The 25821-nt window shown below is 43.6% G+C and overlaps 1 protein-coding gene and 1 long non-coding RNA gene across 6 annotated transcripts in view; both read left to right on the top strand.

Moving 5' to 3' along the window:
* Positions 1-9377: 9377 nt before the first annotated feature.
* The window catches only part of Palm2akap2 (PALM2 and AKAP2 fusion), a 422795-nt gene continuing 406351 nt past the window's right edge, over positions 9378-25821 (top strand). Inside the window, exon 1 of one of the 5 annotated variants that reach the window (XM_034502158.2) lies at positions 9378-9515. In XM_034502158.2, coding sequence (XP_034358049.1) covers positions 9511-9515 — 5 coding nt within the window. In that variant the 5' untranslated portion in view covers positions 9378-9510. The remainder of the gene's footprint in view (positions 9516-25821) is intronic. The other 4 variants (XM_076934918.1, XM_076934917.1, XM_076934919.1 and 1 more) reach the window with 4 other exon arrangements.
* On the top strand, positions 9538-23977 carry LOC143442443 (uncharacterized). The gene is made up of 3 exons (XR_013110665.1): positions 9538-14158; positions 20785-20863; positions 22694-23977. It is a non-coding gene; the product is annotated as an uncharacterized LOC143442443 (long non-coding RNA).

Raw genomic sequence — 25821 nt, 5'->3', positions numbered from 1 at the left:
GCCATGGCAGACCCCTCCTCTGCTCTTGGACCTCTATGCCCATCTACACTGGGCTAATGGTGGAGAGAGGAGTTTCTCTCTTCCCTAGAAGAGTCTGAGACTTCTTAGAGCAGGAGTACTGGATCTGGCAAGGAAGGAGAACAACTGTCCCCAATCAAACTTTGCCTCACTTCCGCTCCCCACAGTGTCCTCAGGGACTGTCCACCTCTCAAGCATGGCCCTGAAGGAGACAACAAGAGGAATGTGGAGATGGCGTGGCATGGCTTTTTCTTAAGTTCTGGTGCAGGTTAGGGTTGGCTCCATAATTTTCATGATATGCTTAGTTTGTGGGGACTGGAACAAAGGATGTGGAAGATCACAATTTTCTCAAACTCTGAGAAAGTGATGTGAGGTCATGGTTTGCTTATCCCAGATTAAAGTTAGGCATATGAACGTGGGGGCTGATGGGTACTGGTGGCTTGAGTGGCATGGAAGTAAGGTTGCTGGGGATGGGGGTGGTCAGATAGCCTTTGAAGCCAGCGTTTGTACAAGCTATGTGAATGACATTTACACCAGAGATCTGCTGGGGGAACCATCCTAAAGAGAAATGTGCTGTCTTAGTGAATGCGGGTGACAAGAGAGAAAGGGTTTATAGGTTACTACTTCCAAGGACAGCATCTGAGGGTCTGGAAAGATGGCTTAGCATGGAGCTGGAGGGGTGGCTCAACAGTTAAGAGCACTGGCTGTGGGCACATAATGGACACGGTTGATTAGATACCCGTGCAGGCAAAATATCCATATGCATAAAATAAAAATAAAGGACAACCAAAAAGATGTCTTCGCAGGTAAAGCACTTGCCACCAAGCCCAAGGGCCCAAATTCAGTGTCTGGGACCCATACAGTGGAAGGAATAAGATGGCGCTCTTCATGTGGCTCCTGCTAATCTGCATGTCTTGGCCTCTGCTCATTTGTATTCAGCAGGGCATGCACAGGTCACGAAGTGGTTCTAGTCCAGAGGGAGATGATACAGTTGCTTAGTTTCAACTATTCATCCATCCATTCATTAATTTACTATTCATTCATTAATTCATTCATTCATTCAATCATTCAACCATTCATTCCTCAATTGCTAATATGCTTTCCCGTGTGGAAGTCAGAATCCCCCAGTGGTACCTGGCAGCTCCCCCTGATCTCACTATTGAGTTGATGCTATCACTTTGCCCTGAGTCATTTGAGCCGTGAGAACCAGGCTGAATGCCTTTCTCTTACCCATGCATTCTAAGTTCTGGCATATTCTCCACACCATGGCCATTCTGTGCCAGTTCCTCCTGCTGTAGCTGAGAACTTTATTATTGTTCGGTCTACACTGAGGCAGCAGCAGCCTTCCAGTCTTAGACTCACTCAAATCTATTGTTTTCTATATTCTAGTATGTAGCCAATGTGATTGGAGCTATGACAGGAGACTGGGTGAGAACTACCACCCTGTCTAACCTTCAGATAATCTCTCCTCCCACACCACAAGACAGCCTTTCAGTTTTCTAGAGGAAAAAAATGCTAAGTATGAAATGTGATAGAATGGAAATTATGGTTCCAGTTAAAATCACTGAAGTCAGTCATGAACGCTGTTTCCGTTTGTTCTCTGTATGCTTTCACAATTTTAAGTGAAAATTATAAACTAAGAGACACTTGTTTGTAATTATGATGACCTAGGCATGATCTGAGGGGGTGAAGAAGACACATTTTGCATTTGCCAACATTATCGGCCCTTCACCTAGGCTTCTGCATTCGAGATTCCCTTGTTTCCTCTTTTACTTCATCTCTAGCCACTTTCTGCAGGACCACTGCACTTTCTGCACAGGAGCAAACCAAGAGAATGACACCACACCACACTGTATGTACATAGAATTGTATGTAACTGGAATTGACCAGCACAGTGGTCCTCCTCCTTGTCCAACACTGAAGCCAATACTGTAAATATGCAGACCTTGCCCTGCTGGTTCTTGGTTTTTGCTTTGTCTTTGATTTTGCTTGTTTCTCTTCCTAAAAATAATTCTCACTGCTGTTCTCCATCTCATTCTTAGACACACTGGCTCATGGCCACACACACGTGCACGCACACACACACATTAACTCACTTCTAGCTTAAAGCTATTCATCTTTAAGGACATATCAATCCTTCTTGGCAAACCTATTTCCTCTCTCATCTCCATCTTTGTCAATGCTTACAGCAACGTGCTTAAATATCAACTCTATGTACATCTTTCTCTCACTAGACCTTGAGATCTTTAGGGGTCTTATGTATCATGGTGGTTTCAGTTCAAGTCAGGGTATCTAATATCCTCTTTCCTTTATTACAGTATTAATACTAACTTCTCTTTTAGTCCATATTCCATTACAAAGGTGATGTGAGTGAGATTATTCCTGGAAACCCTTCTCTACCTCCAAGGATATGATCTTATCCTACAGACCCCTGAAAGACATCAAATTCAGCATATAGTCCTAAACACATGCCCAAGTGCTGGTGTGCAGACTATGAACACTGAAGTCAGAATGTGAGCGATAGATAAAGCCATTTTGCACAGATGAATTTATTTTTATAATTTTCTCCAGCATTAAAGGGAAAGAAGACAGTTTTGCAGACTTTCTTACCTGGTGTGTGTGTGTGTGTGTGTGTGTGTGTGTGTGTGTGTGTGAAATTCTAGATCTTCTAGGTACAAACAGTTCTGTCTAGGCATACAGCAGTTATTGTACAAGAGAAATGTTGCCACATCAACTATTGATAAGTTATTTCTCTACTGGTGAAATGAGCCAATTCAAGCCAGATTAGATTATATTAAATGAAGGTTTATTAGGAAGCTGCTCTCAGGCTGGTGAGTTCACTGGCCCCAAGGAAGGAGGCCATGGAAGTTGCCATGGGAAGAGAGAAAGAAAGAAAGAACATGTGTAGGGAGAGAGGGAGAGAGAGAAAGAGAGAGGGAAAGAGAGAAAGAGAGAGAAGGGAGAGAGAGAGAGAGAGAGAGAGAGAAGGAGAAAGAGCAGGAGAGAGAGGGGAGACCAAAATGTCTGGATTATATAGGGAAGAGGCTCTGGGAGAAGGGTAGTTCAGTCTTTGAGCTGGAAAGTTCAGGGTTGGGCACAGGGTCTACCAGGGAGGGACTGAGCAGTGCTGGAAGGACCTGGGGGCCAGGTCTGCTTTGGTGTGTAAAATATGAACCTCAGTCCCTTGTCCTGGGGTTTGAAACCAAACAACTATCAACTGTAAAGACTTTGACATCACTAAAGATTCATCTAAGAAAACAACTTCCTAGGGTCTTGATCAAGAGGAGTTATTTTTCTTTTATTTAACCAATACGTATTGAATGTGTACCACATGCTTACACATATGGACATACAAAAGAATAAAACTATAAACATTAGTGTTTATCCCCATTTGGTTCATGTTCTAGTGGTTTATATATTATATTGAGTCTATTTTTCTCTCATCTCTTCATTCCCAGCCTTATCTGCTAGCTCTCTATTATGCAAAAGCCACAAAAGGCACTGGGAGCTATGTGACCTTCCCTAGGGCAGCTTGTCTTTCTTTGTGGGCAGGTGAGGAAGCAGTAACAATCATTTATATATCCTGTTAGTCTGGTGTCAGAGGTCCGTTAATTAAGAATTGAGAATCCAGGGACACACTTTTTCATAGCTGGTAAACACAATATTTTCGGGTCATCCCAACATAAATAGACAAAAAACTAACCAGCACACACCCATTAAACACAACATAGTTTCCATGCCTCTTCAAGCATAGAAGAGCTGGTCAGATGATGCTGAACACTTTTGGTAACTGAACAGTATTATGCTCTTCTGTCTCATGGCTTGACCAATGTGTAGAATCCTTGGGTGACATGGGGTTGGTTTCTCTTTGATGGCTGGCTGAGGGGTAGCCATTGTCCTTGGCAAAGTTCCCTGGGTGAGTCCATGGTGTCACCATGTTATCTCTGAGAGTTCTTTGTTTGTCTCCCATCGTAGGTCAGACTTGGCAGTGGTGAAATAAATGTTCTGGCTCCATCTGCACACCCATAATCATGAGCTGTTCTGAACACATACGTCATGTTGTGGGTGGGTGAGAGGATGCTAACAACAAACAAATAGATCCTTTTAGCCCTCTGAACTGGAAGAAAACAACAAATGGGCTTTAACAAGAGGATGGTCCTAAATCGAGCATAGACGTTTGTATCACCGACTCCACTGGTCTCTCTTATTGTCAATAGACTCTCATTACAATAATTTTCCAAGAGTCAGACTCCATGCTCTAAGTGCTTTGCCTGAGTCCACAGATAAACCTGCCCAGATAACAAGAACACTGCCCAAAATGGAGATCATCTTTGTCCAGGTGTAACTAAAGAAAAGAAACAGTGTACATTTTGGCATCAGTCTATGGGTGCATTAGTCTATGGGTGACTTTTCCATAGAGTCAGTATAATACAAGCAAATGTTTGAGATGACACATTGTAGAGAGAATTTATTAGTGCCAGAAGACAAAAGCTCACAATGACTCCACAAATAGAGTGGAGACCTTCAGATCAACAAAATTCACTCTATTGTTTAATTACACACCCTGCCTGCACAGTTCTAGATGAAGAAACATCTCTTCCATGAGAAATGTTTCTTTCCTGCATGGAGCTGATAGTAGCATTCCTTACATAGAAGTCTAAAAAAACGTCAAGCAGAGGATGTCACCAAACACAAACATTACAGAAATCTCCATGGGTGACACTTGTTGAAGAGCAAAACTAAAATCCAGTAAAGCTGGGTAGGTGAGGAGGCAGGGTGTGCTTTTGTATCCTAGTGATCCATCTCATGGTTTGCTGTTAGCTTGTTGGTGCCCTGGAGTGGGACCTTGAGTTTCTCAGAATGGGGAAGCTTGCTTTTATTTTCTTCTTGTTGAGCAATATATGTAAAACTAGAGTAATAGCTTCACTTCTCCACCAGTGGCGAGGGGTAAGACTGTCACACTCCCACGAAGCACATTCTCTAAATAACAAATGCTAGCTTCAACAAAACACCACCATGAAGAACAATGAGCGTGAGGAAAGCTGGAAAACCATCTACTCCTAACCTCAGGTGCCAAATGCCACTGCCCTGATGTGTGTTCCTCTGCCCAGCGATCCCAAGCTGATGTTGTGTTGTTTGGGGCCACTTTTCTCCTGACTTGGAGCTATTGAAGTAACACTTTTCCTGTTTCTCTCCAGCCCCTTCTAATTACATGCTTCTATTCCTAGTAACCTGGAAAACACAAACCAAGCAAACTCAATGCTATTATTGCCAGTCATGTGTCCCATTTGTTCACTTTGAATCAGGGAACACTAAAATCCTTTTTCAGAGCAATGGACCTCACCCTTCAACTACCTCATCCTCCCAAGCCGTAGTGCTACCCAGAATGCCAGGTGGCTCCCAAAAGCCCATATGGATCTCAGTGTATGTGTTCTCATTAAAAAATGTATGCAATACAACTTCAGAAAACTCCCACTATGTTACCTTTCTCAGATGGATCCTTTGTCTCTAGACCACCAGGTTGAAGACGTTAGATCTGATAATGAATTTTTTGCTTGTTAACACCAGACAGGGTCAGACATTTAATACTCTAAACTACCGTCTCTTTATATACAGAAGGCGATAATAATAAAACAATACAAAGGTAAGCAGCCCCCCCCCGTGCCCCCCCACCCAGGTGCAAGAGTCTGGAGTCAGGCAGCCTTCAGGAGTCAGCAGATTGCTGACCTATGCAGTTAAATTCTGCATAGACGGGGCTGGGGGTCGGGGTGAGGGTGAGTGTGGGTGTAGGGGGGACAACAATGAAGATGACTGGAGGAGGAGTTATGAAGTCCCTCCTCTAGCTGAGGAGCTTTCACAGTTGACAGCTGCCGGGGGGGGGGGGGGGGGGGAAGGAGAGTCAGTTTTCTTTAGAGAAGTGGCCCTTGTTAGGTTGTCCCCGTGGCGCACTTAAGAATTTCGCTGACTAGTGGCTAAGGAAGAGGATGCAGATCATTGGAAGGAGAATATGATGGGGTGTGTGTGGGAGATCTGGAAGGAGCTGGAGTTAAGTAAGGAGTTTGTTTGACTAAGATACAGTGTAGAATGTGACTTTCTCAAAGAATAACTTAAAAAGAATACTGTGGTCAGCCCAAGCTAAGTGTGGTATCTCAGGGACTTATGATGCTGTCTTCCCAGTTTTAGACCAAAGTTTGGAGCTGCTAAGTTACTGACATTCAAACTGGAGAATCTTCCAAGCTTTAACACAAGTTTGCTGTGTAAACAGACCTCAGTAAGCTCATCTTATGAACTATTAGTTAGCTAATTAGCCATTATCTCATAGTTAATTATTAGAGAATGGTCATATCCTCCTACTTTATAGCTATATTTATAAGTTATGCCGATCTCTAAAACTTTTCATTAATGTTATGTATGATGTATGTGGGCATGGATGCCACGGATGCCTGTGGATGTCTGAGGCTAATTTTGTGGGGGTTTGAACCTTCATGTGGGATCTGGGAATCTCAGATTGTCAGGCTGTGTGTCAAGTACCTTAACCTCTGAGCCATCTTTTTCTGCCCTGTCTGTCTGTCTGTCTGTCTGTCTATCCATTTATCTCTATGTATGTACGTACGCACATACTTATGTATGTATGTATGTATGTATGTATGTATGTATCTACCTACTTATCTGTTTATCTAGTTTAGATTCCAATGACAGTTTCACCTTCCTCCTCTCCTTGTAGTCCCTCCCTGCACTCCTTTCTTCTGCCCTCCCCCTCTTTTGCCCTCTCCCTCCTCTCCCCTCCCCCATCTACTCCTCCTCTGCTTCTCCTTAGACAAGGTTAAACCTCCCATGAGTATCAACCAGACATGGCATGTCAAGTTGCAATAAGACTAGGCAGCTCCTCTCCTATTAGGCTGGATGAGGCAACCCAGCAGGAGGAAAGGGTCCTCAAAGCAGGCAACAGAGTCAGAGAAAGCCTCCCCCTACCCCACCCCCACCCCTGCTCCCATGGTTAGGAGTCCCTCCCACAAGAAGACCAAGTTACACAACTGTAATATATGGTGGAACTGATTTGTAATCCCTGTGCTGGCAAAGCAGAGGCAGGCAGATTTTTATTGATCTCTGCCAACCAGTCACACCAATCAGTGAGCTTCTGGTCCAGGGGAATCCTGTCTCAAAAATTTAAGTGGAGACTAACTGAGGAAAATACCCAGTATCAACTTCTGGCTTCTACAAGCATGTAGGCGCGCACACTTCCCTCACCCTCTTCAGGGTAGAAAACCAATAGTGTTTTTACCTAAGCTTCATCAGTGTGCAAACTTGCACTTAATCCATGACATGGAGGAGAGAGAAGTGGCTGGTGTCCAGCTGGTGAATATGAAAACATTGACAGGGAAGGGTCCAGGGAGGATGACAGCAGAAGAGGCATCGGGTGCTAACGGCTTTGAGGATTTCCTAACTGACACCACAGCCTCCATGGCTCTGAGGAGACAGGAACATATGTGAACAGACAGCTCCACACACAGTCACTGGTCCTGGCTTCCTGGTTCACTCACTAGAAAGGGAAGGCAGGAGTCTCCATTGCAATTACATCACAACTTTGTTTTCTTTGTCTTGATGAGGGGTGGAGCACTTCCCAGACACAGGCAGTCCTCACTTGATGCTGGCTGCTGCTGCCTGCCTGTCTGTATCCACAGTCCTTTCCAGTCTGGTGGGAAGTCCTTTCTTCAGCATCTGGCCAAGTAGAGCACTCAGCTTTGCTTGGGTGCTTATTTTTGAGACAGTTTTACCTTAATTTGTAGTTCAGGCTAACACTGAAATTTTGCTGTTCTTTCTCCTCTGCCTACCCAGTCAGTGTTGAGATCACAGAGTTGCGTATCACTGCACCCATTGAGGCCTTTTAAAAGTTGTAAGTAAATTACCAAGAAAATCACTAAAAAAAAAAAAAAAAAAAAATCAATGAATTTTGGGTTATTCATAGTTCTGCAAACATCACAAGTTAATTTGTGATCATCAGACACTGCATACTCTGATTAAAAAAGTATTATGGGACAAGTCAGGAGCTGTGGCTTTAATTAAAGGCACACCTATAATCCCTGCACTGGGGAGGCAGAGGCAGGCAGTTCTCTGTGAGTTCAAGGTCGGCTTGGTCTACAAAGAGAGTTTCAGGACAACCAAGGACTGTTACACAGAGAAACCCTGTCTCGAGAAACAAAGAAAGAAACAAACATTATTATGGGTGTGTGTGTGCATGTTTTGAGTATGTATTTGTGGGTAGACGGGTGCGACAGGACATGTGGAAGTCAGAGGACGCTTGTATGGGATTGCTTCTTTCCTTCCATCTTGATCGAACTCAGGTCTCCAGGCTTACATGGCAAGCACCTTTACCCACGGAACAATCTCTTTGACCTTATTTATTTACTTATTTATTATTAACAACATTTTCAGCTACGCGGCACCCCCTTCCCTGTGCATTGTCTTTCTCTTTTACCCTGGCTACTGCAGGGTTTGATGACTTTGCCTAGGCTGCACCTAACAGCCCTCATAGATGGACCGGACAGGGCAATACATGGACACACTGAAGCTTGCCCCGCTTACTGATCATTGCATGGATGAGAGGCCTGTTAGTAGAGACCTCTCCGAGTGGGCATAGGCAAAGAATTCATGCCTGGGGGTGGCGGGGGTGTGGGGCTTTATTACCACAGGGTGGGGTTGAGGTAACTTGGAAAATCATATCCAATATAACAGTCTTTCAAGAAAACAGACCAGGGGCATCTGAAGAAAATCTTCCTGGCAGTCAGGAAATCGGAGAATATGGATTGATACTGAGAAGGGCGTGGGGTCGCCCAAGTGGAAACACCGCATGAACTTGCCGCAACGCAGCTGGAGTTTTTCTGGTACCTCCCGCCGATGCCGGCTGCTCTGGCACAATGGCGTTTCACAGTCTCAGAGAAGCTCGACTGGTGGCAAGCCTTGCTATTTTGCAGAGGCCAGAAGCCTCCTGCAACTTCTAGTTGGCGACAGCTGCCACCTTGCCGAGAGGACTCCATCGTTTCCCTACAGACCTTAGGCTGTGCCACCCGTCGCCACCGCCCCTCGCCCCCTCCCACGCTTCTCCCGGAGCTCCGCCCGGCGCCGCCATGGGTCCCAGGGGAGTCGCGGGCGCACCTGGAGCCTCAGGCGCCCGGGGGACTAGGGCGCGAGGTGGCCGCCTTCCCGGCGCACAGCTGGTGGCGCGCTCCCTCTAGGATCCCCTTAAGTAAAGAGGCTCGGTCTAGCGCCTAACGAATAACGTTATCCAATTGCTTCCCGTTTTATTCGCAGGCTGGGAGCTGCGAGAGCCTGAGCGTTTTCTTGCCAGTGCTCCAGGGGAGGAGGGAAGCGGGCGGGGACCGGGGAACGGCTTGGCTGCTCCACCTATCGCGCGGCCAGAGCGCCCCGGCCCTGGCAGAGGCCAGCAGCGCCCGGAGCCCCGCAGCAGCGCGCCGGGCTACCCGGAGCCCCGCGATGGAGTGAGTATCCCCGCGCCGTGCGCCGCTCGCTGCCTCTCTGGGCATGTTGCCATGGTGACCGATCCCCGCTCATCTCGGTCCAGCCTGGGTGTTTAATTTCAGTCCAGTGTGTTCGTCTCGATGTTTCTATAGCAGCCGCTGCCGAGCGGGTATTGGGCAGTCCCGAGCTGCGGGGATTTGTGCCACTGCCTTGGGGTACATAGTGGGTCATGTTGCTAAGGAGCCAGACCTGTTCTAAGCTTTTCTGGGTCTTTCTCCCACCTTGCCCTTCTTGGGGAGTTGGTCTCAATAGCCATTACTTCCGATACCAATCATGTCAGCATTTTTGGACTGCAGTTAAGAGGTGTGTGCGCGCGCGTTGTCACTGCGGATTCGAAGCAGACGTGGTTCGATACGAATGGTGTGAGAAAAGATGATGAATTGTGGGAGATATGAGCCAGAACTGTCTACTAGAAGCCACCAGAGGACCCAAAATAATTGATTTGCTCTTGGGGTAATAGGAGAGACGAGACAGAAATGTCCTAGAGGCAGTCAGAGGTTCAATGACAACGTTGGGCATCGCCCGCATTGCATGGGAGGGTGGGGGAAAGATGGCACGGAGACAAGAGAGGCAGTAACCAGAAAAAGACACAATGAGGGCTCCGGGTGTGGACCCAGACTTAGGGTGCTCCGTTTTCTGTCTTTGAGGCTCCGCGTTCCTGGTCACTCTCCCAGGCTGACACTGCAGCAAGGTTCTTGTGACAGGCATCAGCCTGCTGCTCCAGGAAAGCCAGCAATTACATCTTTGCTCACTTGGTCAGTTTCTCCCTCTTGCTCTCTTCCCACGGATACTTACTGACTCTGAGGCCGCATGAAATAATATTTCAGGTTGGAGATAATGTCATGTTTTCAGATACTATGGTCTCCATGCCAAACCCCCAAACTCGAGACTTTGCTTTTATTTTCTGCATAGCCAGTTGTATAGATGAATCTAATCCTTGGGCAGAGGAAAGGAGGAGTGAGGAGTGGTGGGGCGCGTTAGGAAAGCTGGGTCTTGCAGAAAATAGTCCTTGGCTGGCAACAGTGTTTGTTGACTTCCCTCGCCAGTGTTTTAATGCCCGTGAGCCTCAGTTTCCCCAACTGCACAACAGGAAAGATATTCCTTATTAATTAGCGTTACCGAGAGGATTGGATAATGTTTGCTTCTCCTTTGAAGGTCTTTGTAAACCGTGAGAACAAATAGAGGACTTAGAGGGTTAAGAGCTGGTCTCCAGAGTTGGGTTGTCTGGGACTGAGTCCTTTGACACATTGCTGAATAATGGTAGTCTCTCCGGTTTCACTTTTCCACCTGGAAAATGAAATAACAATAGCAGCAGTTGTATGAAGGGTCTTTTTTTGAGTAAAAATTAAACATTTTTTATACATACATACATACATACACACACACACATATATAAGCATATGTGTTAACACATATGTACACCTCTTAGAACAGACCTAGGACAAAGCATGCTTAAGAAGTCTCACCTAGTGTCTGTGAGTAGTATCTATTTTTTTTTATTATTGTTGCTGTAGTCTTCAGCTTTCTCTCTTGTCAGTATCTCAGGTTGGCAGAAAGCCAGTTTTTGGACCGTTTTCATAATTTAAAATATTTATTTACTTATTGTGTGTGTGTGTGCCACAATACATAGGTATGGAGGTCAGAGGGCAGCCTATGAGAGTTAGTTCTCTCCCTCCTCTGTGTGGATCCTGGGTCACTAGGCTCGGGGGCACGTGCCTTTACCTGCTATGCTGGCTTTGCAGACCACAGATAATTTATAGCGAAACACAGTGTCCTAAGGGCAACTGCCTACTGCAGTTCCCATGACGACATTGTAGAAGTGAGTGCTGGAGCAAGCTCCTGCTATTCAGTACAGAAACTGGGCAGGCAGCTTGGCCTCTGGAATGCTTCTTCCCTATTGGTCACATTCTTCACTATGGATACAGCTCTTTACAAGGGATTGAATGCTGGTCCAGTTGTCTCACAGTGTCTGGTCCATGGCAGCCTGTTTTTGTTGTGTGGGTGAGGAACAGTGTCTGTGATAATATGTCTATCCTAGACTTAGCATCTGTTCTCCATAACTGTGTTTTAGACCCTGTAGGACTCCCCACTGTTTTCTCTTGGCCTTAGCTGTGGTTGGTACCAGGTGTGCCTACTTCATACCTTCCTCTCCCTCTCCAGATATACACAGTGTCCTATATACTCTGGTCAGCCTGATTTTGGCTTTTTCACCCCATGTGACCTTTGAAAGTCCTTACCTTCCTTCCCTAAAACCTGCCTAATTTCCAACTGTCTGTCTGCCATACTTTCTCCACTTCCTTAATGGAAGTAGCTTTCCACTCCCCCTTTTCCTTCACGGTACTACATTTTTTTCTGGGTCTAGCAAAATATCTCAAACATCAAGCCTTGCACTTGGGTCACTCCAGTGTCATCCTTCAGCTCATCCCAAGCAGCCAGGCTGCTCTGAATACGAGTGAGATGGTCTTAATCCCCTTTACTTACTGTGACCAGCTTAGATTTGTGAAAAAAACAATGAAAAGAAGGAATGCATTTGGATTAGCTTCTTCATTTCATCAGTGGGTATTTGTAGAGATTAGCATTGGACGATAAAACAGTCACGAATCTCATGGCATAAAGTTCAAAATTATGTAAGGGTAGATGCTAGACCAGTGGGAAGAGGGGCTATCTGATGCAAGGTGCAACACATACTGTAAGAAAAAAGGAAGCGGAAGAACTAACGGGAAGAGAGTAGGGGTTGGATGGGCTTGCCAGAGAAGCCTCCTTGAGAAATGGATATTTAAGGTGAGAGTTAAAGGAGGTGCAGAGTTGGCCAAGTGAGGCATGGAGGGAAAAGGGAACTGTGAAACCAGCATGTGCTAAGGCCCAGAGGCAGGAGTTACCTGGCAATGAATAGAAGAACTGAAGGACAGGTGGTATGTTTGGAGCTTTAAAGAATGAGCAGAAGATGGCCCAGGGATAAGGCTGAAGAATGGTGTGTGTGTTTATGTAAGTATGTGTGTGTGTAGTGTGAGCACATGTTGACATACGTGTGTATGAGTGTGTGTGAGTGTGGATTATGTAAGGGTTTGTGTGGTGTGTGATGGTTTCTCTTCTACTGTGATAAAAATACACTGACCAAAATGACTGAGGTGATAAAGGACTTAGGTCGTTGTATAGTTTCAGCAGGGAATACAATCTATCATGACAGGGAAGGCATGAGGGCAGCCCGCCACATTGTATCTGCTGCCCAGCAGCGGAGTGAGAATAGCAGGTTGGGCCAGGCTATAAACCCTCAAAGCCTGCCCCATCAAGGCTCCTCCCTAAAAGTTCCATAACCTTTCCAAACAGCGCCACCACCTGGTCATCAAGTGTCCAAACACATGCGCCTATAAGGGGCATTTCACATTCAAACCACAGCAGGGAAAACATAAGTTCTAAATTCTTCCTGAGACTTCGGATTTCATCCTGACTGTTTCAGAGTGTTGCTGAAGACAATGATAAATCATCAATTCTAGAAATGATATAGAACCCCTCAACTTTTTTTCTTCTTAAGGTACTTAAAACAGGTGACTTAGAAACGGTCACAGCCAACTACCTGGAAGCTATAAGTGTCTGCCCCAGGGATGAGGGCAATCAATTTAAAAATATGACTGATTGTGTGCCAGAGTTTGATAGTCTTAAATAAGCCAAGGTTGTCAACTAAATTAAACTATATGGGAGCAAAAGGACCTACTCATTTATTCATGAGCGTTATTGGTTTTGGTCAAATAATAGCTTCTTAATTTAGATAAGAAAAAAGCTCCATAGTACCTAAGCAAAGAGGGGACCAATCACTGAGTTTTAAATTTTCCTGGCTGTAATGTTCTTTCCTGGATGTTTAGATCTGCGAAGCTCCACTACGGTAAGCCAGGGACAGGGATGACGGGGTCTGTGCAGTGCCAGCACTTGGGTACAGTGTGTGACACGTCAGGGGCGGCAGCTCCTTGGTTGTGGTTCTCAGTGGCTTGAGTGGAGGTGGATGTGACTGGGAGAATGCTCTGCAGTATTCGCACTCACTAATTTGATGCCAGTCTTGAAGCTTTGCCTCACACTTCTCTGGAGCAGTCTACAAAACAGCGTGGGATCAGAAAGGCATGAAGAAATACAACATGGGAAATCTTCAAACTGTTGCCACCCCTGCAAACACTGAGGCTGTGGTGATGCTGATGGCAGCCTCAGGCCCAACTGACGCTCCCTATCCACCCAGTCACAGGCCTGTGAGGCGAGTTTAAAGCTCTCCAAGGAGATCATAAATCAACTAGACTTTGGAGAGGCATTGTGGAAGGAGAGAATGAGACACTCTTCTGTCTAGGCTGACTGCAAACTCACTGTGCAATATGCCTGGCCTTGAACCTACAATGATCCTGCTCCCACTTCTGGAGTTCTGTAATCACAAATGGGCATCCAGACATTTGGCTTAGAGTTGGGTTTTGTGAATGAACAAATCCAGGCCCACCAAACTGCGTGTTGGGGACGTAGAATCCCAAGTTCAGGACCAAAGTCTATTCCTCCCTTCCTTCACGCATCCAGCCATGTATTTCACAAGCTTTTGCTTCGTGTTTTCTTCAAGTCAATGCTGTGAGAGGTAAGTTGGAATAAGCGATGACAAAGCACCATGGTCCCTGTCTTCAAGGGTTAGGCTGTATATGACGACAGATGCAGTGTAAAGTTAGAAGGTTTTGCTCTCTAATCCTGCCTCCTGTGGAATGTCCTGTGCTCAGTGCATTATGGGTATCAAACATGTTTCATAACCCGTGGGAGCTCAATGGAAGTTCTTATACTTAGCGTGCGCACCCCTCACCCAAGTTTGATACCCACCACCAAAAGGTAAGTGTGCAAGTATTATAAAAGTTAATTTATGATGATAAACAATTAGAGTATCACAGAATCTGTGGCACACACACACACCCCTCCATTTTCCATTCATTGCTTCAAATCCTAGCCTCTGGAAGCTGTTACCATTAACAGTTTGGAGATTTCCTCCCAGGTAATTTAAAAGCCCACAGCAGAGTCAGGAACATGTTTTTGTGGGTTGATTTTCCCTTCCATCCACAGTGCCCTTATATGTTGCTCTGTAGCTTGCATTTTATCTTCATGTTATTCTGTGCATTCTTTGACATAGCAATATGCCCACATTCACTTCATTTGCATTTATTAACAAGTTTGTTTTGCTTTGAGAGTGTGTGGTTCTCCCACTTCTCTTCATTGGAGATGTGCTTTGCTTCTGTTTCTTCCTATTATATGCAATGTTACAGTAGATGTCTTGGATGCTTCAAATGTGAATCTGAAAATTGCTTTCTGGAAATGCAGAGTGAGTGAATGTGCATATTATAAATTTTGTCAACTACCATCAATGTCTCCAAACAGGCTATACCATTAGTCAATCTCATATTGTCACAGTGACATCAGTGAGACTTTTGTATGTTGGCATGGATGTGCATGGCATTGGCTCCCTGGGAGTATTGCTGTTAGGGGCAATGATTTTTCCTGAGCTGCTTCTGTGAGTTTAGTATTTAAGTTGAAAGATTCGTTTTCAAGCAAGACTCGAAAGCAGTACATTTCTAACCCATCCCTATTCCTTCCACCAATGAATACACTCAGTGTGTATCAAGTCATAAGATCACAGATCTATGGATGTGCCTCAGTTGGCAGAGTCCTTGCTTAGCATGCAGGAGCTGTGTTAGATCGCCAGTATGACGTAAATGATGCATGTTGAAGGCACGGTGCTACACATCTGTAATCCTAGCACTTGAAAGGTTGAGGCAAGAAATTAAGAAGTTTAAAGTCATCCTTGACTTCATAGAGAGTTCAATGCTAACCCGGGCTACATGAGACTCCATCTAAAACAATTAGAATCATGTCTTTCTCATAATTCTATTACATGTTGTTTTCTGGTGTTCTGACATAAATCATTGCTGTGGCAAAGTCTGAGGCTAGCCTTATTACTTCATCTTTGTGGATAGCTTGTAAGCTTTTTATGCTGATAAAATTATTATTTATTTATTTATTTATTTATTTATTTTTGGCTTTTCGAGACAGGGTTTCTCTGTGTAGGCCTGGCTGTCCTGGAACTCACTTTGTAGACCAGGCTGGCCTCAAACTCAGAAATCCGCCTGCCCCTGCCTCCCAAGTGCTGGGATTAAAGGTGTACGCCACCACTGCCCGGCGGTAAAATTACTTTTAAGCATTGAAAACTTTAAAACTTCTCTGTTGTATTTGGCAGTTCAAGTTATTATGTTAGATTTTCCTGGAAAATAGTGACTCCTTTTATTTGAAGATTCATTTTTCCATTTGTATATTCATTTCTTTGTTTGTTTTGGTTTTTGGAGACAGAGTCTCACTATGTAACCCAGTGTGGCCCTGTACTTGTGGATTTGCCCAAACTGGTCCCAAATTTATGATCCTCTCACTTTAACCTCCTGAGTGTTGGCATTGTATCTGTGTGACATCATTCTTGATGGCTTCCATATATGGAGATAATTTTTATGCCTTCTATCATATAAACATCTGCTTACTCTGTTTTCTTTTTTAAGAACAACTCTTTTCTATAATCATAAACCTATTGTAATCACAAACCATAATTGTGGTGGTCTGAATAGGAATGGTCCTCATAGACTTTGTAGAGGAGTTTTAATCCAGCAACATGGCTGTTCTGGCAAGGGATCATAGTGAAAAGGCTTCTAGGTCTGTGTAATCAGGCTGGAGTGACACACTTTTAATCCCTTTGGTGGGAATATGACAGACCCTAGTACAAACTTTTAATCCCAAACAATGAAGGTAATGTTTGTTTGTAGAAGGAAGCACTATGTTTGAAAGTGAGGGGCAGACAAAGTGACGAGTAGGAGAAAGGTTTGACAAAATGAATTAAAGAAAGGATATGTCCAACTCTCATGAGAACAGACAGGAAAAAGAGGTTACTTTAGAGCAGCACAGAGTGAGTCAGGAGTAGAAGGTGGCTCAGTGTGTGGAATTCAGAGTCAGCTTTCCAAGCAGATCAAGTTAATGAGAAGCTGAGAGAAGCTAGTTAGAATCAGTCAGCTTGGAGAAGAGTTTTGAGCAGAACAACTGAGTTGAACCAGCCAGCCAGAGTTCAGAAAGAATTTTGAAGGGTAGGTTTATTCACCAGTAAGCCTCTGAGATAACAACTATGTCTGATGGATAAAAGAGACATTTACAGACTCCCGTGTTTGAATGCTTGGCCCATAAGGAGTGGCAAAGGTATGGCCTTGTTGGAGTAGGTGTGGCCTTGCCGGATGAAGTGTGTCACTGTGGGGGCTGGCTTTGAGGGCTCCCATGCTCGAGCTCCACCCAGTGTGGCCCACAGTCTCCTTTTGCTGCCTGCAGATAAAGCTGTAGAACTCTCAGCTCCTTCTCCAGCACCATATCTGCTTACATTCTACCATGTTTCTCACCATGAAAAAAAATGAACTAAACCTCTGAAACTGTAAGCCAGCCCCAATTAAATGTTTTCCTTTATACGAGTTACTGTAGTTGTGGTATCTCCTCATAGCAATACAACTCAAACTGAGCCTTCCATAAATAGTTCTTTGCTTGATTAACTCCTAAGATTTTATTACACTGAAAAGTCTATGGATACCAGACACCTTCTCTTTGTAGGCCAGCACTGTTTGTTGTTATCCTAATGCGGTTTTGTATTTTTGGTGGTTTTATAATTACTTTCAGTTCTTTCTTGACTCTCCTAGTTCTCTTGGCATTTCTTTTTTACTCTTATTTCAAGATTTATTTATTATTATGCATTTATTTATGTGTGTGTGTGGATGTATGCACATGTGATGTGTGAATGCACTCTTTTTTTGTTTGTTTTTTCCTTTTCTCTTTTATTAGATATTTTATTTATTTACAATACAGATGTCATCCCCTTTCTGCATTTCCCCTCCCTAGAACCCCCATCCTATACGCCCTCTTTCTTTATGCTTTCATACCATTTTGATTACATGCATGTATTAAGGTCAGCTCTAGGTTGAGGGTCTAGTAACACAATAGATGCAAATAGTCGAGGAGCAAGCAATACAATAAACACAAATAGTCAGAGAAAAAGCAAGGCATTAAACCCAAATACGTGAACACTCCCAAAATCAATGTTTCTAAAGGCTTATCAGGATGACCAAAGTATCTGAGCCTACTTCCCTATCCTAGCCCAAGGTCATTTTCATGTCTGAAGCCTACTTCCTTGTTCTAGCCTAAAATTTAGATTTCTGTCTGAAATTACTTCTTTGTTCTAGCCTAATATTTAGATTCCTGCCTGAGATTACTTTTTTGTTGTAGCCTACAATTTAGACTCCTACCTGAAATTACTTCTTTGTTCTAGTCTAGTGTCAGATTCCTGCTTGAAGCCTACTTCCTTGTCCTTGGCCAATGTCATATTCCTGTTAAGCAGCCCATTTCCTTGTCCTTGGCCCATGTTGGCTTCTTGCCAAGCAGCCCCAAAGGCTCTCCACCTCTCCCCCTTTTTTATTTTGTTAACAAGACTGAGCCTGTATTAGGTCATTCTGACAAGAATGCCTTCCTTACACGTCATGGAATATGCATTATCAAAGGCAATCTACTTCTGTCTTAGGTTGGTAAGGCTCTGTGCAGAATCTTACCCATCCTTGGCTTGCCAGCCTGTTAATTTAATAACTCTGTCTGGGGGGGTCCATTTTCAGGTTTAAGCCATGTACTTTGGCTGCCAACATGTTGATGTTGTCAAAGACAAGCTTTAACATGATGGGCAGGAATAAAAGTATTCCCAGGACAAGAAGGGCTAGTCTGATCAAGCTGTATATGACATTCCTGAGGTTTGACCAAAATGGAAATCCTGACCTCAGGCCATGGATAATTTTATTGGCATTATCTGCAGCATCAAAGGTCAACAAACAGAGCAGCATTTTTTTTTTTTAATTTTTATTTTTGGTTTTTCAAGACAGGGTTTCTCTGTGTAGCCCTGGCTGTCCTGGAACTCACTCTGTAGACCAGGCTGGCCTCAAACTCAGAAATCTGCCTGCTTCTGCCTCCCAAGTGCTGGGATTAAAGGTGTGCACCACCGCCGCCCAGCTACAGAGCAGCATTCTTTAAATTCATAATCTCACTACGAAAAGTTAACACACCCAGAGAGGTGTTAGAATTATGCCAAATATCCTACAGGTATCTTTAAACATTTTTCTGATTATAATGACAATCATTGTGAATTTCAAAAGTAACACTACTCCAAAGATATTTATCATGACACTTGGGATGGCTCCTATCTCTTGAACCCTGAACCTCCTTCTGATAATTTGAATGGGTTATAGAGCATCATTCATTGTTCCAGATACCTATATAAATCCTTTTGTATACTTAATACATTAGTAACATTTTTTTTTTGCTAGATGATTAACAAAAATAGTTGTCTAAACTCCTTGTATCAATGCTATTGCAGAAGCAGTGGTGCTAGCAATTGATGGAATTAAAGCTGTTATACCAGCAATAATCAAGCCTGCTACCCTCTTGATTCTGTTTAAAGCCTAACTCACTTCTTACAGCACTTTCAAGCTTTTTTCAGAGAATCAAGGTTTTCTAATACTCAGGGCAGTGAGACAAAAGCTGGTTGATAGACCTCCCATAACAGACATGCCAGGTTTCAACACACTAACATAATTGGAAATTATACAGTCAATGCAACTTACAATAAATACTGTAGAAGAGACAAAACCAATTTTAGCTTAACAATTAAAAGAGCTTTAAAACATGCACTAACCCTTATTTGAAATCTAGATCCTGTCCCAACATTATCTCTTGCTATCCTAACATCATAGTGAGCTACAGGTAGCTTTTAAGTGACAAAGTCCAGATCCAGTCTTCCAAAAGTAGACTGTTATTTCCAATATTGGATTGATTTCTAGACCAGTACATGATTGAGTTCTAATAGCTGGTCACCTTTAAGAAGAATACAAGAGACATAATTTTTCTTTTTGATTCTCTATCCCACAAGGTCTAAAAACTTGAGGCAAGGCAGCTTGTCCCATCTGAAATATAGTTAAGCAAAGGTGGGTCAGAAATATATGCCCAATACAGCTCCCTTGTCAGGGCACTCATCAAGCTCACAGATCGGCATCATTCTTTGTCTCAGCAACAGTATGTCTCACCAATCTTTTTAAAGTTCCATGGGCCTCTTCTATAATATCTTGTCATTGAGGATTATATGAAATCCCTGTAATAAATTGTTGACAAAAGTTTCAACTGCTCAACTACAATTGCCAGACCCATTATCTGTTTTATTCTTTAATGGATATTTTATTTATTTACCTTTCAATGTTATCTCCTCTTCCCTTCCCCCCAACCCATTATCGCATCCCCCTCCTCCTATTTCTATGAGGGTGTGCTCCAACCACCCTCCTATTTCTATGAGGGTGTGCTCCAACCACCCTCCCATTCTTGCCTCCCTGCTCTAGAATTCCCCAACAGTAGGCAATCCAAACTTTCAGCAACCAAGGCCCTCCACTTCCACTGATGCCTGACAAGGCCACCCTCAACTACCTATACGGGTGGAGCCATGTGTTCTCAGGCTGGAGGTTTAGACCCTGGGAGCTCTGGTTGAGTATTTTAATAGTGAGTATACTCTTGAGTGTGTGTGTAGAAACCTAAAGAGAGCATCAAATGTCCTTCTCTGTTATGCTCTCTGTTAATTCTTTTGAGGCAGCATTTCTCCCTAAACTTGTGTTTGCATTTTCTAAGCTAGACCAAAGCCAACAAGCTCCATCAATCCTCCCATCTCTGTCTTCTGAGTTGGCATTAAAGGCATTTGTTACATGTAACCCAGCTTGCTACATAAGTACTAGGGCCTTGATTTCCATGATTTGTGGAGTGAAAGCTGTTAACCCCTGAACTGTCTCTCTAGCCCCTGAACTTTTTTTTCTACAAGGCCCATAGTTTTACAGTTTCTTGCATTCTCAGAGAATGGTTAATTTGGTTCATGTATTTCTTACACTGTGTTCTAAAAATCCCCTCGTCTGCTCCTTGCTTGCAAATCTTGTCCTTTAAAAATGAATTTGTGCACAGAACCCTCAAGCATACTGAGTGCTCTGCCCTTATTACTTACAAATGGAGCAGTTTTCTCAGTAAGAAAGAAATGGCGACAGCCGTTTTGGGAGGATAGTAATAGATTAGATATTTTTGTCTCATGAATATTTCTTGTAATTCTATCATGTCTTTTTGTTAAAAAAAAAAACAAAGCAAAATCTCATAATGAGTGAACAGATGATTCGGATCACATATTCTGGCTGGCTCTGGGAAGTGTTTGTGTGCAGAAAAGGTAAGTGTTTGGTTCTTATTTATTACCTCTTAGTTGCTTTCCCTCTGTGCCTGTAGTGCTTTTTTTTTCTCTCTGCTGTGATAAAATAGCTGATGGGGCAGCTTGAGGATGGAGGACAGTGAAGATGGTATCACATTTCATTCTCCACTAGGAAGCAGAGAGGCGAATGCTGGTACTGAGACCTGTCTTAGTTAGGGTTTTGTTGCTGTGAAGTGATACCATGACCAAGGCAACTCTTATAAAGGACAACATTTAATTGTGTTGGCTTACAGTTTCAGAGGTTCAGTCCATTATCATCATGGGCAGGAATCATGGCAGCACGCAGGTAGACATGGGGCTGGAGAGGTAGCTGAGACTTCTACATATGGATTGGCAGAGCAGCAGGGAGAGTGAGACACTCGGCCTGGCTTAAGCATATGAAACCTCAAAGGTCACACCTAGTGATGTACTTCCTCCAACAAGGCCACACCTCCAGTAATGCTGCTCCCTATGTGTCTACGGGGGCCATTTTCATTCAAACCATCACAAGATCCTAGATCATGAGATGGTGTCCCCCACACACCCCACATTCAATGTGGCTCTTTCATCCTCAGTTAAACTTTTCTGGACACGCCCTCATAGACAAACATGGAAACATGTTTCTGTAGCAATTCTAAGTCCTATTAAGTTGGCAATGGAGCATGCTCATCACAGCCTCTGAGGTGAGGTCGGGCCATCATTAGTCAGAACCACTATGATTCCCTTGTTTTCTGCAACCCTGACTCTAGATGTTTCATCTGTGTTAAGCTTATAAGTTTTCAGTTCCATCCATACAAAGAAGATAAACTCACACAGTCCCTTTGGTGGCCAGTCTCCTCTGTGCTGAACCAGCCGCTCCACACGGATTACTCCATGCTTTGCCATGTCCTCCTTACCGCTGCAACCGCCGGCTTCCCTGAACTCTCTCCTAGTAAGGAAAGAAGTTTAAAAACCCTTGGGGGAATCTTCAGAGAAACATATTATCCTTTCGATTTGTTCATTGGATAAGCAAATGTTTTATTCTCTTGGAAGATAATTTCATAGTCTGTAGTTTCAGAATCTTAACTCTACTAATCTCATGTGAGAGGCAACATTTTAATTTCCCATTCTTTAGTTCATTTTTGCAAGTTCTGGGGAGATAGAGAGAAAAATTGCCTGTGCAATATTTTTGAGGGAATGTATCATGAATCTTGCATTCCTAAGAAATAATATTTGGGGCTATCAGATACTATTTTTACTGTCAGGTTCAGTTATATATTTTTAGGTATCTGTATGACAGAATAATCCATGAGTAAGATGGCAAATTCTTTGCAATAGAAGAATCTGGAAAAAGTGTGCATGATAGGTATTCTCCACCTGACACTTCAAGTCCAGGCCCTGCCCCTCACATATGGCAAGGCACCCTATGTCTCAGATATAGGCCATCTGTACATTCGGCATCTTGCCCTTCGGTCTATTAGCAAAAGGCACTAGCAGGGGAGTCACATTAAAAGAAGAGTGAAGTGGGACTCCTTATCACAGTGCCACCCTTTTTGAAAAGTGATGGCAGGCCCAGGCTGTTTTCCTGCCTCCATTCTCTCCAACAGCTAAACACCTTCCTGCTCTCCCCTGGGGCTAGATGCAGTCATGGCTACCTTATCGCTTGGTTATTTCCTGGCTGTTTCCCTGTCCCCATGGACTTCTCTGCCCTTGCCCTTGTAAACAGGCTCTTCCTGAAGCTTCCCTCAACCTCCCAGTGTGAGCATGTCATCTAGTTCTAACTGGAATCCTCAACCAGAGTGTGTAAAACAGCGATGCTTTGTTACCTTCCAGAAATACATTTCACAACACAGCCTGGAACTTGGCCAAGATTGTTTGCACAAGCATTCTGATTGCCGGATCTCCAGGCTACAGAACAGGATGGGAATCTTGAGCACTGTTTTGAGCAAACTCAGTCATGAAGAGGCTCCAGTTCCAGAAGATTCCAAAATACTCTTGTGCTTCTTGTTGAAATGAACATTTTTCTCATGACTTATGATGAAATTTTACTCAGTTTGATTCCTGAGAGGAAAAATTACTTTCAGTATGAGAGAGCTTAGAGACTAATTTTATTTGAAGAGATACTTCATTTCTTTATAGGAAGGGACCTTCCTATAAAGAAGAAAAACTTCACAAGTGTACCTTTATAGTGTTTACATATAAGTTTACATATAAGTGACCTACTGTTTACATATAAGTTTAAATATAAGTTGCCCAAGCAACTTATATTTAAATGATATATAAATGAATGTTCTCTAATTTGGTGTCAAGTCAGTTATTTTCTTCTTTTAAAATTTATTATTATTATTGACATAAGCTTTTTCTTTGTAGCCCAGGTTAGCCTCAAATTTAATAATTTCCTACCCCTGTCTCCTGAGTGGTAAGGCTGTACCAGTGTGTGTCACTATGTCTAGATTTATCTTATTTAATCTTCTTTTTCAAAGATAGTCCTAGGTATTTTCACAGGTCCTGAATAAAGGGGTTATAAGTTAAGGGTATTATTTCTCCATCTATTTTTATATACCATTTTCTACTTGGAAAGTATGCTGTTCAAACTGCCCGTTCCACTTTCAGAATTTCCCCTTTTCTATTGTATTCATCATCCCTTCAACACATCACTCCTAAATGCCTACTGTGTGCTGAGCACTGTGCTAGTGTCCCTGACACAAACATAAACAAAATGCCATTCCTGCCTCCTCATTCCAAGGAGGAACAAACAAGAACAATTGAGTGACGATACTAAGATATGTAACGTCTTGCAGACAGAGAAAAAGTGATGGGTACCGTGAGAGGCTCACAGCACAGGAGCCAAGTGAGTTTGGAGTGTCCAGGGATGCTGAGAAGCTGAGAAGTTAAAAGTCAAGCTCTTGCTTAGTGCCCAAGATTAATTTAGCCTAAAACCCCCTTCCTTAATATCTATGTGAGTTGTCCTAGGATGGCCTAAGCTTTGTTTATAAACAAGTATTTCAGTCAGCATTAAACAGAATTTGAAAAATGAACTTAACCTTCAGCTATTATTTTTGTTTATACTGAGTCTTCCTGCACGATCCCTCTTTCCGTGGGAGGGAGAGAATGCCTGCCCAGTCGAGGAACCAGAAACTCAGTTTTTCAGATGACAGTGCCAACTGGAGTCACAAAGGGTGGGGGTGGGGGAAGGCAAATAAAACAACATAAAGCAGAAAAATAGAGGCAGGAATTTTCTGATCACCACAAGATGCTTGGTAGAGATGTAATTTGTTTTTGAGATCACATCAAAAGCCTTTGATCTCTCTCTCTCTCTCTCTCTCTCTCTCTCTCTCTCTCTCTCTCTCTCTCTGTATGTGATATGCATATATGTGTGGGTGTGGGTGCTCACACATGGACACATATGGAGACCAGTGCTCAGTCTCAGGTGTCATCTTTGGAAGGCTGACCATTTCCTTTGTTATAGGGTCTCTCATTGGCCTGGAGCATGGCAATTAGACTAGACTGGCCAGCAAGCCCCGAGTATCCTCCTGTCTGCTCCCCAATATCAATACAAGTACAGGCCATTATACCTGGCACCTTTTACATGGACTCTGGGAATCAAACTGAGGTCCTTGTCTTTGCAAATCGAGGACTTTATTGACTGAGTCACCCCACCTGACCCCAAAACCTCTAAATTTTTGAAAGGCATCAAAACGGCCATAATGTCGCTATAATCCCTTCTGAGAAGTCACTATGAGCTTGGTCTGGGAACATTTTAAAATCTCCCTACTTTAACACAGACCTTACTTCTCTTCCGGAAGGAGGTGCAGAGCATTAAAAACTAATGGCCTCAGCAGTCCCTGTGGGCTCCTGTGGGGTTCTGTCTGGATCTTGACTCAGAAAGGCCTAAACTTTCCTTTTTCTTCTCATTTATCTTTCTTTTCAGATGCTGGCCAGAGCCCAAGAATCATTTCTATGGTACACTAGGCTCGTTCACTTTTTCCCTGAGGTCCCGTTCTGTCACACGCCTGACCTCCATGCCTAACTCAAATGGCGCGGTACCCTGCCTCCCTAAGCTTCCAGCTATGAATTTGTAATACTTTTCCCTCTAAAACAAACTAACAAAAATTAGTGACCAGGAGAATAGGCGCTCAATCCTCAAGATAGCACCCTTCTCAGTACAGCGTGCACACAGCACCAACGACCATGTCAAACGTGGGATTGTGATTGTGCGGGTCTGGGATTGGCTTGAGGTCCTATCTTCCCAACCTTACAAGATGGCGGTTCTGCCCTGGCAAAGGGCTGTTCACAGTGTAGAGACACAATGCAGGGCTGTTCATGTGAACACTCCACCACTGAGCTACAACCATCCCTATGGCCCCGCCCCAGTTCTGAGTATTCAACTCTGAGCTTTACGCAGGTTAGGGAAGCATGCCACCACCAAGCCATAGCCACAGCGTCGGGCTATTAACAATGCAGGAAGTGGAGGGTCTCTTCATGCCTTTATACTTCCTTAAATAAGCTTCCAGGTAAGGGTTTTCACTAATGATTGGAGTTCAGCGATTTGCATGTGGACCAAAACAAACGTACAAAGCAAGGCCTGGCTCTTCCTTTGTTTGATGGACCTGAGCCGTTCCACACAAGTGGGTCAAATAGATAGGTATTCGCTTAGAATCTCAGAGCAGTACAGGGTGTGTGTTTGAACCGTTTCCAAAGTAGGTGAATTTCACCTTTTAGAATATGAATTTTTTTGTAGTCATGACTTTGAAGAAAAACCTAGAACTTTAATTTCCTTGATCCAGTCTTTGATATTTAAAACAAAAATAATGGGTGAATCTAATCATCTGTGATCTCATGTCTCCACAGGTCAGCAGCGTCCTGGTGTAGATATCAAGATGTGGGTCGTATAAATGTGCTACTCAGGTGGACTAGGCTGTGATAGGATCAGGAGGCCCTGACACTGCTCTTTGACTCAG

This window comes from Arvicanthis niloticus, chromosome 5, assembly GCF_011762505.2.
Source record: "Arvicanthis niloticus isolate mArvNil1 chromosome 5, mArvNil1.pat.X, whole genome shotgun sequence".
NCBI classification, from domain to species: domain Eukaryota; kingdom Metazoa; phylum Chordata; class Mammalia; order Rodentia; family Muridae; genus Arvicanthis; species Arvicanthis niloticus.
Note: the sequence above shows the minus strand (reverse complement) of the source record. Positions and strands in the feature narration are given on the sequence as shown.